The sequence below is a fragment of the Populus nigra genome, chromosome 17, assembly GCF_951802175.1.
Source record: "Populus nigra chromosome 17, ddPopNigr1.1, whole genome shotgun sequence".
Classification (NCBI taxonomy): Eukaryota; Viridiplantae; Streptophyta; class Magnoliopsida; order Malpighiales; family Salicaceae; genus Populus; species Populus nigra.
Genome location: NC_084868.1, coordinates 8,387,604 through 8,400,311, shown reverse-complemented (window position 1 = coordinate 8,400,311; position 12,708 = coordinate 8,387,604). Strand labels below are relative to the sequence as shown.

The following is a 12,708-nucleotide window of genomic DNA, read 5'->3' as shown; positions in this document are numbered from 1 at the left end:
TAATTAAAATTTAATTTGGCTCATGATGAAATCAAATTGGCCTATTAAAAATTTAATTATGTTCTTGGATTTAATTTTTATGCAAATTCATCCAATAATTATTTAATATGACCTTGGATTTGCATTGTTTCTTCATTTTTGGGCATAATGGGATATAATTAGGCCTTGAATTTTTTCTAAAATTGCAGTTGTATTTCCCGGCCTACTTTCTCCGTATTATCAGCCTTTATTTTATTTTATTTTACTTTTATTTTGGAAATAAATGAATTTTAAGAAATAATTCAGAATTAAGTTAGGACAATTTACAATAGATTAACGTGGCAATTCACAAATTTTGGGAAACCCAGACACCATTTTATTTCTTCACAAATTCAAGGTGGCCCAAAATAAGAAAACTCAGAAACGAAGCCGCTGGTTGCAGTAACTGATCGTGGATCCATCAAACTCTTAATGTTCAAGGAAACCATTCCATTAACCTAGCTAGCTCAGATTTTTAACCCTATGACGGCGCATGTATGGTTTTGATCTTGTTTACCATAGCCATATTAATGTTAGATACCAATGATGGCACCACAAAGCATGCAATTACCAGTTCTGTACCATCACTGCCTCTGCCAAAGGCACGACATGCAGTGTATTCTTGTTTGCAATCACTTTGCAATTCAAATGGACACTAGCTGCTGCAAAAATGTCAGCTTAATAAACCGCCAATCCAGCTACAAAGCATACATAGAGATCAAAATAAAAAGCAACTTTCTTCTTTAGGAAATGGAGAGCAGGCCCTCTTTTTTTCTGGAACTCAGTTGAATCATCAATAAATTAACTGAGCCGACACTTTTGTATCATAAAAGTCCCATACTGGTATGTAAGATAGAAAGCAAACAAGTTGAACACACAAAAAAAGATACATGGAGATTTGTTTCATACGTCTTCCAATATGCTGTTGGATTAACAGCTACTTTGAGAACTCTTCAAATAATATTTTACCAGTTAATTTTATCGATGGAAAATAGAATAGGTGATAAATCTCAAATTCCTGATCGTTTGATTAATAAAACATTAATATTGCATCAAATAATCAATTTAACTTTGAAGCTTAAGCAGTTAGATAAAATCTAATTCAATCTCAGAATTTATATTGTTACGTAAAATTTTAAAATATAATTTATATTAATCTAATGCTTACACTATCTAATTAATATAAAAAAATTATAATTGCAATCCACACAACAAACAAGAAAGCGAGATCTTTTTCACAATCTTGTGAAGGAATTCTAGAAAATTTTAAAAAAAATACAGAGCTATGTTTTTTTCCCTCTTCGCAAATTCAAAATCACTGCAGAAGGAAAATAGCTTAGGAAAGGAAAGGAAAATAGAAAAGCCTATGTCCTTGAACCACTTACCAATAGTCTCCACAAGAACAAATCCCTTCCTTAAAGTGGTGAAATCGGTTAGCATCGCGTACAATGATATCCCTCTGTGTGATTGCTGACACGAGCTTACAAAATGAGTGACAATCGCCACAAACCCTCAGATTCTTTGTAATCCTGATAGGAGTTCCGTCGGGGGTGGCAATAAGGCCAAATGCAATTGCCAACTTCTCACTATGTGCATGCAAAATTCCAAGCTTAACCTCCTCATCAACATCATGTAACACAGAGTTTGTATCAGGGACATAACCAGCCGATTCCAATTTCTGACTCAAACTCTTCAGCATCTCATAGATCTCCTTTGATCGAAGATGACTATTATCTCCAGCACCAAATTGATAAATAATGTTATCCACCTCAATCCAAGTATAACCAGGAATTTTCTTTAACCTCCTTTTGGTCATCAGATTCCTAATCTTTGCCACATCTTTCCACCTGCCAGCATTTGCATAAATATTAGAAAGCAATATGTAGTGCCCCGGGTTCTGAGTTTGTAGCGAGAGAAGCAATTTTGCTGCCTTCTCTGCCAAGTCTACCTGTCTATGAATTCTACATGCTCCAAGGAAAGCACACCATATCCCCTCATCTTTCTCAACCTCCATATTCTCAATCAATCTCAATGCCTGATCTAGCCTCCCAGCACGCCCCAAGAGATCAACCATGCAAGTGTAGTGCTTCACATCAGGCCTCACACCATAACTAACTGGCATCAAAGAGAAAAGCTGAAGACCATCATCGACCAAACCTGCATGACTGCAAGCGTACAACAAGGAAATGAACGTGATCCTATTCGGTATTAATCCACTATTCAACATCATATGAAACAAATCAAGAGCTTCCCTGCCTTGTCCATGGTACCCATAAGCCCCAATCATCGCGCTCCACGAAATCACATTCTTTTGTTCCATCCTATCGAAAATTTCCCTAGAGGAATCAATACTTCCGCACTTAGCATACATATCAATCATCGCAGTCCCCAATTCAACATCCAAAGAATATCTCCTTGCACATATATAATCATGAACTAACCGAGCCTTATTCATAGCACCTAATTTAGCACAAGCATTTACAATAGTCACCATCGCAACCTTATCGGGCACAAAACCATCTCTTCTCATCTGATCAAACAAAACCCATGATTCGTTTGGTTTTCCACATTCAGCATACCCAGCAATCATGACTGTCCGAGTTACAAGGTCTTTCTTAGGCATTCTATCAAACAGCTGCTTAGCGTTGTCAATCATGCCACATTGGGCATACATATCCACTAAAGTAGAACACACAAAATTATCCAACTGCAACCCATTTTTCAAAACCGTGGAGTGAATCAATCTGCCCATAATCAACCCCATTGTATCCCTACAAGCCTTTATAACAAATGGTAATGAAAAGTTATCTGGTTTTGACCCTGCTCTAATAAGCTCCCTAAAAGTCTGAAAACAACGTTCATAATCACCATTTTTTACAAACCCACCAATCATAACACTCCAAGAAACTGGGTCTCTCTCTTCCATTTTATTAAACAAAAGATGAGCAGTGACCAAATCTTTGTGTTTTGCGCATATGTATAGGAGTTTGTTAGCAACAATGAGGTCATGAATAATACCAGTGGTAGTTACTTGGGCATGAACTTGTTTGATTTGGAATATGTTTCTACACTTGAAGAGTGTGGAGATAAAAAAATCAGGATCCATCATGTCTTTCATTTGGGCATTGGAATCTAAGGTGGATTGTTGAGGTTGCGGTACGGCGTCTGAGATGGCTGCAGCAGCTGTAGAAGCTGAGAAGAAACGAAGCATTCCATGGTTAGAGAAAAGGATGGCTTGGTTATGTAGTTTGAACATATCTCTATAGCAGTAGTTAATTGTTGATAGAAAGAAGAGAGAGAGAGAGAGAGAGAGAGAGAGAGAGAGGTTGATGATAGCTACAAATATATTGTTGAACTGTTCATGTACCCAAGTTGAGCTTACAGGCAAGGGAGCCCTGTTAAATACCCCACCCTCAAAACCCAGTTGATGCAAATAAGAAAAGGTTGCAAAATATGATGTATTCAACAGCAAAAGCAACAGGTACATCGACCCAAAAGCATTCATAACCAGAAGGATTCATAAAACCTGCCCAACAAAAATTCAATTTCTGCTCTGAGTGATCAAAGAATGCAATATGTTACTTTACATAAGCAGAACTGAACTGAGCAGAGCCACCACTGTGAAAATAAAACTTGGAACCCCAAATGTGTAGTTTTATGCCTCACTTTACAATATCCATTCTGTTAAGCTACAAATTACTAAATCCCAAGAAGGGAGTTATTAATCTAGACAAGAAACTAGCAATACACCCTCCCCACCGCACCCTTTCCTGCAGCCTTGCAATTTTCCATCATGTGTGTATACAAATCGGCATTCATTGGAAGGACATTAATGGAACACAGCCACTCTATTGCTGATTCAGTTGAACAAGGGGTGACCGTGGTATTAGAGAGGGCTTCAGTTCTTTGACCTCAAATGATTCATATGTATTATTTTCTCGGAATTCATCGAGAAGATTTTCCACTGGCATTGCCCGAAGTGATTCAATGGTCCCCTTGCTAGGAACATCTGGCTCACTTCTCGACGGTGTTGCGCCTGTAGGCTCATAATCCTGCACGTTAGATCAAGAGACGTATCGAGTGACTGTAATTTTATTTTGTAGAGGCCATAAATTCACCCCACGCTAGATTTTGGTAAACGAAAGCATTAACAAAAAAGCTGTAAATTATTAGTAGATACTCTCTCCTACCATGGATAAATAATTGACACAGAAAAATAACCCAAACAGTTAATCAGTTATTCGTCACCTAAACTTTCAGATGCAAACATTCGGATGTTAGTTTCATGCATTTGTTAATTTCATTACATGTCTGGCAACAGAGCTCAGCAAGCAAGACTTTCATCCTTCTATCTACGCCCAAGTAAAACATTTTCCGCTGAAACAACAGGTATGCTCATAACATGAATGATGCTTTTTTGCATCTAAATGGGGTTCAATTTGGTAATTCAACACGGTAGTAGAAATAAATGCATGAGCATGACTAGACCCCCTAGAGCATGTGATTTAAGAATTTCAAAACACATCAGTCTATTCCAGTATTGATTGGCAAAATTTCAACAAGATCCAAGCAGAATCACACACCACCATCCACTTAAATTGTTAATGACGTGAATAGTGCATCTCCAAGACTGAAGAAGATCACACTAAGTTTTCTCATTTATTTACTAAAACTTGTAGTTGATCTATTTCCCCTTCAACTACTTGAATAGGGGCGCAGGTGTGCTCGACCAACTTACCATATATTGCTGCTCAAATGTTTCCTTTGCTCTATCATCGATAGCTGCAGCTTCACCAGAGTGATCCTCCCTGAAAGTCTCCAGCGTGTTTGAGTGAGCTTTAACAGCCTCCAAGATTTTAGATACAGATCCTTGCTCCTCCTCTGACACTCCTGTAAACAGATTCACATCAATATTAAATTCACGCCCCTAATCATAAAGTAACAAACTCGATGTGAATGCATGTCAAAATGCACTGATCCTCAACTACTATGCATAACTAAATCTGCACGCGTATGTTAAAAAGCCAGTTCAAACACATTCAGAATCACTGTAAAACTCTCCATAGAATTGCCACAAGACTGTTTATTTTAATCAATTTAACTACCTATCATATAATATTTCAATGAAATCTTAACCATGTGAAAGGTTAGGATTATTATACTCCAGGAAGAAAAAAAAAGGAAAGATATACAACTTACTGTTAATGTGCTTAAGGACATCTTCGGTATTCTTTGCCACATCTTGCTCAGCTGTAACCCGTGCAGAACCAACCTCCGCATCATGCTGCTCTATGCTGTCAGATGCATTTCTTCACCAGGGCATTGAAAGGGAAAAGGGATGAATTTAGACAGATTGAGGAATTGACTTAATGACACAACTACGAAAATTAGATGCAACAACAGAACAACAAGAGCAAAGCTGCCATCATATATTGGCCCATGCATTCTATGCCCAGAGCCAAAACCACAATCCTTATAAAGATGCACATGTAGGTTCTATGAGACAGTGAATGTGTCAAGAATAACTAAACAATGAAGATGTCGAGAGAATATGGCATTTGTACCTCGTAAGGGATACCAATTTTGAAACATGATTGTTTCCCATCTCATTCACAGAGTCAAGTGTCTTCTCCCAGTGCTTGAAAGCTGATCCAGCAGTGCTTACACTAAAATAAAGAAAAGGGAACAGACTTTATCAATTCCAACCAAAGAATCAAAGATATTGATTCCAACTACAAGCAAAAGACGATACATACCATTGCTGTAAGAGTGACTCCATTCTACAATGTTTGGTAGCTGAATAATCTGCAATATCCTTAGCATCATTCTCTGTCTGCATAGAAAATTCCTGCCATTTTCGTTTTGCATCTGTTGAAACATCCTCCATCGAAGAAACATGTCCATCCAATACTGCTTTGTTTCCGGTGGCAGTTTCTCTGAGATCAGCAAGCCTTGCATCCACCTATTAACTTAACCATCAGCATCTGAACAATACACCTAGTATGAAATTAAAGATGTGAGAGAAAATACCAGCTCTTTTTGATGCTGAAGGTGGCTGGAAACAAGATGGTTGATATCAGCAACAAGCTTCTCCGCATCTGATTTTGATTGCTCCTGCACGGATCAAGCTTTCAGTTGGCAAGGCAGAAGACAACATATTCACTCGTATCTTTAGTTACTATACCATGTCGCACCTCATAAGCCTTCTGAAAATCATCAATATTTTTCATTTGTACTGCATCAGCTTGCACCGCATGATTTTCCAGATTTTTGCATTGTTCCAAAATCTTATCAAGAAATCCATTCATGTATTCAGAAACCTCCTCTCTTTGCTCACTACTGACATGGAATCGCTGTTTGACCCAAATGAAAGCAAAGTAACAAGAAATAAGAAACAGCAAAAGTTATATTGAAAGATCCAACTAGGATAGGTAAAAACAAGTACACATTTGGACAACAGTAAGCAGGTTTTCAAAGCTTATAATGAAGGAAGTACAAAGACCAAGTTACGGATAAATTAAGTGTTTAGGGATAATATTAAGAACTAAAAAACTACATGCACTAGGTATCAATGAAATTAGGACTGGCTGCCCAAACCAAAATAAAAATTACAAAAAACACAAGGTAAGATAAAGGATCAAACCTGACGCATTTCCCTAGCAAAAAGAGCTACTTCCCCCTGGTGAGTTGATAGAGTATTCTGAAGCTCATCGAATATGAAAGAAACCTGTCCAGCCTCTGATGCTAGATACTGAATTGAAAAGAAAATCAAACAAATACATAAATGTTGATGGAATGATTAAAGAAGGAAAAAATGATAAAACAAAATATTCAAATAATTGCAACCTACATCTTTAATAGACTCTGCACTGGAAGAAGCAAACAAAGAAATTTCCTCTAAGCCAGCTATAGAGCTGGCCTTGTGCAAACGGACCACATTTTGCACTGCCTCAATGTGAGAAATATACACAGCCCTCGAAGATGACAGTTTTTTCTTCAATTCCTCAATTGACTGAAACAAGATGACAAGCGTGGATGGTAAGATTATTAAGAAAAAAAAAAATCAACTTAATATCCAAATATAAAGTACTATAACAACAATGCAACAATAATTCAGATAGCAAAATCAGTGAGAAAAACAAGACTGGAAAACTGTAACCAAATACTCTTCATACCTTACGATGCCTGTCCAAGAAAGAATTACCAAGGTCCTGAACACACTGAAGATGTTCATTCTGCCGAGATATTGATGTAGCTACCATGTTACAGAGAGAAACGATCTGTTGGGAGAGCTCTGTTCTAAAATTGTTAACCACTGATCTGTTATCAGAACTCAGCTTATCTTCTCTACCTGCACAGCATCTCGTAGATAGTCACAACTGTCAATTGCATAGCCATAAAAGTTGACTCTTTCAAACCACATCAAAGACAACATACCAATCTTTTGAAACAAAGAAGCATTATCCTGAAGTGCTTTCTCCAAGTCAGACCGTAAAACACAAGCTTGATTAGCCAGAGCATTCTCTGTTTTGAAAATTCAAGAGCAATATTAATACATTAAAATATCAATAAAATGTAAGAATAATAGTTAATCATGCCTGCTTTTCTCTGCTCAGAAATGATAAAATCCCTCTCTTTCAAATTATATCGACACTTCTTCAATTCTTCTTCAGTACTCGTGAGCAATTTGATAGTTTGATTGAAGTTTTTCTGCACGTTTTTAACAGGTCATAAAACTCCATTCAAACATAAGAACCACGCTAAACAACAAATCAACCCAACTCACCTCAGTGGCACTAAGTTTGCTGCTCAAATCAGAACATTGATGAACCATGGCATCATATTTGTCCCGCCAATCCTCAGATTGCTGTTTGTAGCATGACATAGATTATTCTTGTAAATTTCAGTTTCAAACCAAAAAAATTATCAATTCACACCTTGTGTAGAGAACAAAATGCCACACTAACCTTCTGGTGGGTTTCTATCAGAACTCCCATTTGTTCTATCTGATCTGCCATTGCCTGATCATGGTAAAGACATGACGAGAGCAAAAAACTTGATTTAGTACAAGTGAAATATCCAATGGCCAAATGAAGGCATAACTATAATTACAGCAACAAAGCTAATCTGTAAAATGTGGAAGTAATACCTTTCTTTCACTTTCCTCTTGATAATATCGCTCCTTCGGAATATAAACACCATTTTTCTCACGGGCAGCATAAACCTCTGGACAAGATGGCAACAGTTATTACAACTTGGCTAACTAAGGCAACATAAATTACAATGGAATGTTCTCTTTATCACCCCTGGCAGCACCTCACCTGCCTTAAGTCTTTCAATCTCTCCATAAAGGTCCTTGATAAGAGTTGATTTCATCATCTTTTGGTTGACCTGCAAACAGTCATGGCATAAAAGATGAACCGACTAAAAAAACTACGACCTAATAGAGCTATATTTAAATGTTCAATAATATAAAGGGCTCCAATAAGCACCTGCAGGTTGAAAATACAAATAGGAAAGGCAAAAAAACAGTTACCATAACTAAATTTCAATCCGATCCGTCTTCAAGAGAAAAAATATATATACAACATATTCCTATTCATCGCTAAAAAGCAAGGTGCACTTCTAAGCTATACATAAATGTATGTCTTTTGAGATCTTAGCATCATTCTTCACATTAAAATTTGAAGTTGAAAAAATCCCAGGGTGCAGAACCAACCCAAACAAAGAGGACCAACTCAAACAAATAGGTATGCAGTAAAATACACTAGCTTGCATAACAGAATATTTCATTCAGGAATTACATTTGTCAACAATGGAACATAAAAACTATTAAACTTCACAAAGACAGTTACCCGCCCAAATTCTATCAACTATATCAATTTTCTGATCCTATTACGCGCATGGCCAATGGTCATGTGCGCATTTACTTCTACATAAAACTTGAGAGCAATTAAAGATATATTTTTAAAATAACTAAAACACTAAACAGTACAACTAACCTCCGGTTTATTTTTTATATTCTTAGCCCTGTGTGCATAATCCAGTGTACTCAAGGTCTCCTCCAGGCAATGAACAGCTGGTGATACAGTTGCTATAATGCATGTTTTGGTTCTTCCTCCAAGTGAATCACGAAGTAGCCTAGTAAGCTTGCTATCCCTGGAGCAATTCAAGAATGTAAATAGAAGTCAAAGGAAAAATCAACGTAGGATATAACATAATAACTGGGGTAGCAGGAAAAACCTGTAAGGGATATGCCCAAGATGCTCCACGAGAGCATTAATGACTCGCCCCAAAGTAAGTAGACTTTTGTTGATTTCACCAGCTTCTCTTGCACGCCCCTTTTAAACAATAAGGATTACGAAGCATCAGATGGTTGTAAATTTAAATTTAACTAGGCATCCCAGAAAAAAAAATCAGAATAAAATTGTATACCTCTCTAGCACCTGACCGGGATATATTTTCTGAACCAGCTAGATCCACCAAATTCAGCTTGCCACATTTGATTAGTTCTTCACCTTCAGGTGTTGCTTCCTTGATATGTATTGTAATAGAAAAGAGGGAATGTGACCGACTGTAAAAAGAAGACGGATTATTTATACAACAAGAACATTATAATCACCCTTTGAGCATTAGAAAAGAAAAGGAACCGTTACCTTGATTGCTTGTTCAGAAAAGTTTCTGCAGTTCGACGCTTCGCAGATCCTCTTTCTAGTAGAGTGAATATCTCACTCGCACTTGTTACTATTTCCTCCTCTAGACCTCTTACAAGAACCCCACCTTTCCCATCCTCCATGAGAGGCAACTGCTTCTTTTGCTTCTCCTCCAATGCAACTCGAGAAATTTCCTCAGGAGCAAGCAAATCAGTAATCTCCTCGTTGTATAGTTCCAAGAATGTGACCTTCACACTGTATTCTGCATTTTGGCTTTCAAGAGTATCAAAAATTTGTTTAACCGCCCTAGGTATGACCCCTGCTTCTGGAGGCAGCTCTCCGTTAGGCCCACTCTGTCACATTTTACATCACATAAATAAATCATCAACTGACAACTGCACAATAGTAAATTTAAAACATCAAACCAACATGTAAATTAGATAGTCCCATATTATACCTTTGATCTTTTGCATTCACCTTCCATGGTGTAAGTTTTACCTGTACCTGTTTGACCATAAGCAAAAATGGTACAGTTGAACCCTTCTAGAACTTCATGAACAATTGGCACGACTGCTTGTTCATAAAGATCTCTTTGCTGTGCTGAAGGACCAAAAACCTACATCCAGCATTAAACAAATTATCAGACCTTGCCACAAACAAGGAAATCAAAGCAGCCCACCAAATTCAATATCAGAAAAAGAAATTCTGCAAACCACAACAACATAAATAATCCAGCAGATAACAATTCAACATACAATTAGGCATTATTCACATAGCCAATTAAACTTCAAAACTACCAGCGCAGAAAGAACACAATCACAAACCCGGGCAGTAAAATCTGTCACTAAAATCCCGTAACCGCAATGACCCACTTATAAAACCAAACCTTAAAAGCACCAAAACCAAAAAGAGGTGTAGAACCCACTAAGAGTTATTTTCCAAACTTTAAAAATAAAATTAAACATTAAAAAAAAAACAAAACAAATTTAATCCCAACTTCACCTTGTCAAAAGTGAAAACCCTATCAATATGTTTCCCAGCGATATTCTGCGAAACCGCAACTTCTCTCTGGTAATCATTGCAAGTTACCACTTGCGGAGCATTACTCCTCAATTCGTCCTCACTAAACGGCCTAACACATCGCAACCAGAAAAAATAATAAACTTTGTTAGCAGAAATAACAAAGAAAATAAGTATAAGAAACCAAAATAAAAATGTTACCTGCAACGAAGAAGGACTTGCACATTAACGCCTTTCTCTTTGTCGTGTCGACCTGACATTTTTGGTTGTCTTCCTGGAGGAGAGAGAATCGCGCGTGCTTCTGGTGCTAGATCCAGCCTTCTCTCGAGAGATCAATCTCTTAATCGATCTGGCGATCTCCCTTCTCTTCCTTTCTCTCTGTCTTTTCTTGGTGTGAAATGTGGAGTGAGAGCGGGATGGAGATGGGGATGCGATTTGAATTTTGAGACCCGCTCGCTTTCGAAATCAAAATGAAATCCAACGGTTTGAAATGCATCGGGGCCTCCATTGTCCTTATATGGTAGCTGTTCGGGTTTTGCACTTTGACGGTTTTGTCCCTGTGTCTTCCTTTTATTTCAAGTGTTTTGGAATATTATAGATGTTTACAGACTCTATATATATATATATATATATATATATATATATATATATATATATATATATATATATAATTACTACACTTTTTATTTTTGTATTTTAATTGTGTTTAGTTTTAAAAAATATTAAAATAATATTTTTTGGTAATTTCTAATGATTTTGATGTTCTAATATAAAAAAATATTTTGATTTATTTTAAGTAAAAAATACTTTTAAAAACCATCATAAATATACACTATATGAGTCTATTACTAGAGTGTTATATTCTTGCTTTATAATTTTTTTTATTTTAATTTTATTGTCAAATAGTTTTTACTTTATTATTAAGTAAGTTTTTACTTTCTTGGTCGGAATTAAATTTATAATTTCAATCCACCTAGGAGAAATTACCTCCTCGCCTTGATCTTTCGAGTTTGAGAATCTATTGTTTGTTATTCATTCAAATAGCCCTTTGAATTATAGTCATATAAAAGAGTGTTTATTAATGGATATTTAAAAATATGATAAATTTTGTTTTTATATGTGTTTTAAAAGTGCATTTCACTTAAAAATTAAATTGATATTGTTTTTGTGTATCTTGATGATTTTGATGTGTTGAAGTCAAAAATAAAAAAAATCTAGAAAACAATATTTTGATATATTTTTAAGCGAATAACACTTTTAAAAAATATAATACACCACAATACCAAACATAAGAAAGATTAGAGAAATGATGAATGAGAAGTTAAGAATTTAATATTTGTTTTGTTGGTCGAAAAAAATGAAGATCAAGTGAAGAATTGATAGAATCCTTCCATTTCTTGCTTATAATTTTCAAATCTTTAATGTTTAAAAAATTCAAATGATTTAAAATAATTTCCAAGCCAAGTTTAAGAAATTATTAAATGAAATTTCTAAATTTTAAATCTTATTCAAAATAAAATATTTTGAAAGCTAATATTACATTACATTTTTTTAATATACCAACAACTAAAATGAATTACAGTTAACAAAACTAACCATGTAAATTTTCTATGTCATAATATTACTACGAGCCTTAATCTTTGATAAAAAAGGGTAATTGTTTTTTTGTCATGCATTGGCAATCCAATCAAATAATCACTCTCTTATCTTATGCTTTTAATAATCTTATTTTGATAAAATTTCGACAAAGTCTTCTCTGTTCGAGTCATTAACAATTATTCTCTTTTTTTAAATAACCTACATAACAACTCATAGAGACTCAAGTTTTATAATGCAACAACTCATTCTCAATATTAAGCCTCAGGTCAGTCAATCAACCAATCAATTTATAATAGTACACACCTATTAAAATTTACCAAGTATATTAAACAATTTAACCTTAACTTTTCATAAAGAGACCATTACATTACAAATATTTATTCATATTATAATTCTCATCCATTTGAAGTAAAATACA

At 35.6% G+C, this 12,708-nt stretch overlaps 2 protein-coding genes across 2 annotated transcripts; both read right to left on the bottom strand.

Moving 5' to 3' along the window:
- Window positions 1-1,232: 1,232 nt before the first annotated feature.
- On the bottom strand, window positions 1,233-3,523 carry LOC133677675 (pentatricopeptide repeat-containing protein At2g33760-like). Its single transcript, XM_062099797.1, has one exon. It carries the CDS (start codon window positions 3,521-3,523, stop codon window positions 1,400-1,402), a length of 2,124 nt encoding a protein of 707 aa, XP_061955781.1. The 3' UTR covers window positions 1,233-1,399.
- LOC133677674 (kinesin-like protein KIN-5C) lies at window positions 3,461-11,162 on the bottom strand. The gene is made up of 23 exons (XM_062099796.1): window positions 10,893-11,162; window positions 10,674-10,803; window positions 10,129-10,287; window positions 9,675-10,024; window positions 9,454-9,592; window positions 9,262-9,359; window positions 9,021-9,177; window positions 8,340-8,409; window positions 8,168-8,244; window positions 7,986-8,039; window positions 7,805-7,885; window positions 7,617-7,728; window positions 7,456-7,542; window positions 7,194-7,369; window positions 6,869-7,030; window positions 6,662-6,769; window positions 6,213-6,371; window positions 6,049-6,132; window positions 5,775-5,980; window positions 5,583-5,684; window positions 5,218-5,327; window positions 4,757-4,908; window positions 3,461-4,070 (listed from the first exon to the last, which is right to left on the bottom strand). The coding sequence occupies exons 1-23, from the start codon at window positions 10,949-10,951 to the stop codon at window positions 3,867-3,869; spliced, it is 3,036 nt and encodes a 1,011-aa protein (XP_061955780.1). The 5' UTR covers window positions 10,952-11,162; the 3' UTR covers window positions 3,461-3,866.
- Between the last annotated feature and the right edge of the window lie 1,546 nt (window positions 11,163-12,708).

Excerpts from the sequence above, each read along its gene's own strand:
- LOC133677674 (XM_062099796.1), bottom strand. The coding sequence starts at position 10,951 with ATGTCAGGTCGACACGACAAAGAGAAAGGCGTTAATGTGCAAGTCCTT. Across the intron at positions 9,593-9,674 it reads TTTCTGAACAAGCAATCAAG|TCGGTCACATTCCCTCTTTT; the intron begins GTAACGGTTCCT and ends TTCTTTTTACAG. Across the intron at positions 6,372-6,661 it reads TTGCTAGGGAAATGCGTCAG|CGATTCCATGTCAGTAGTGA; the intron begins GTTTGATCCTTT and ends TGGGTCAAACAG.
- LOC133677675 (XM_062099797.1), bottom strand. The coding sequence starts at position 3,523 with ATGAATGCTTTTGGGTCGATGTACCTGTTGCTTTTGCTGTTGAATACA.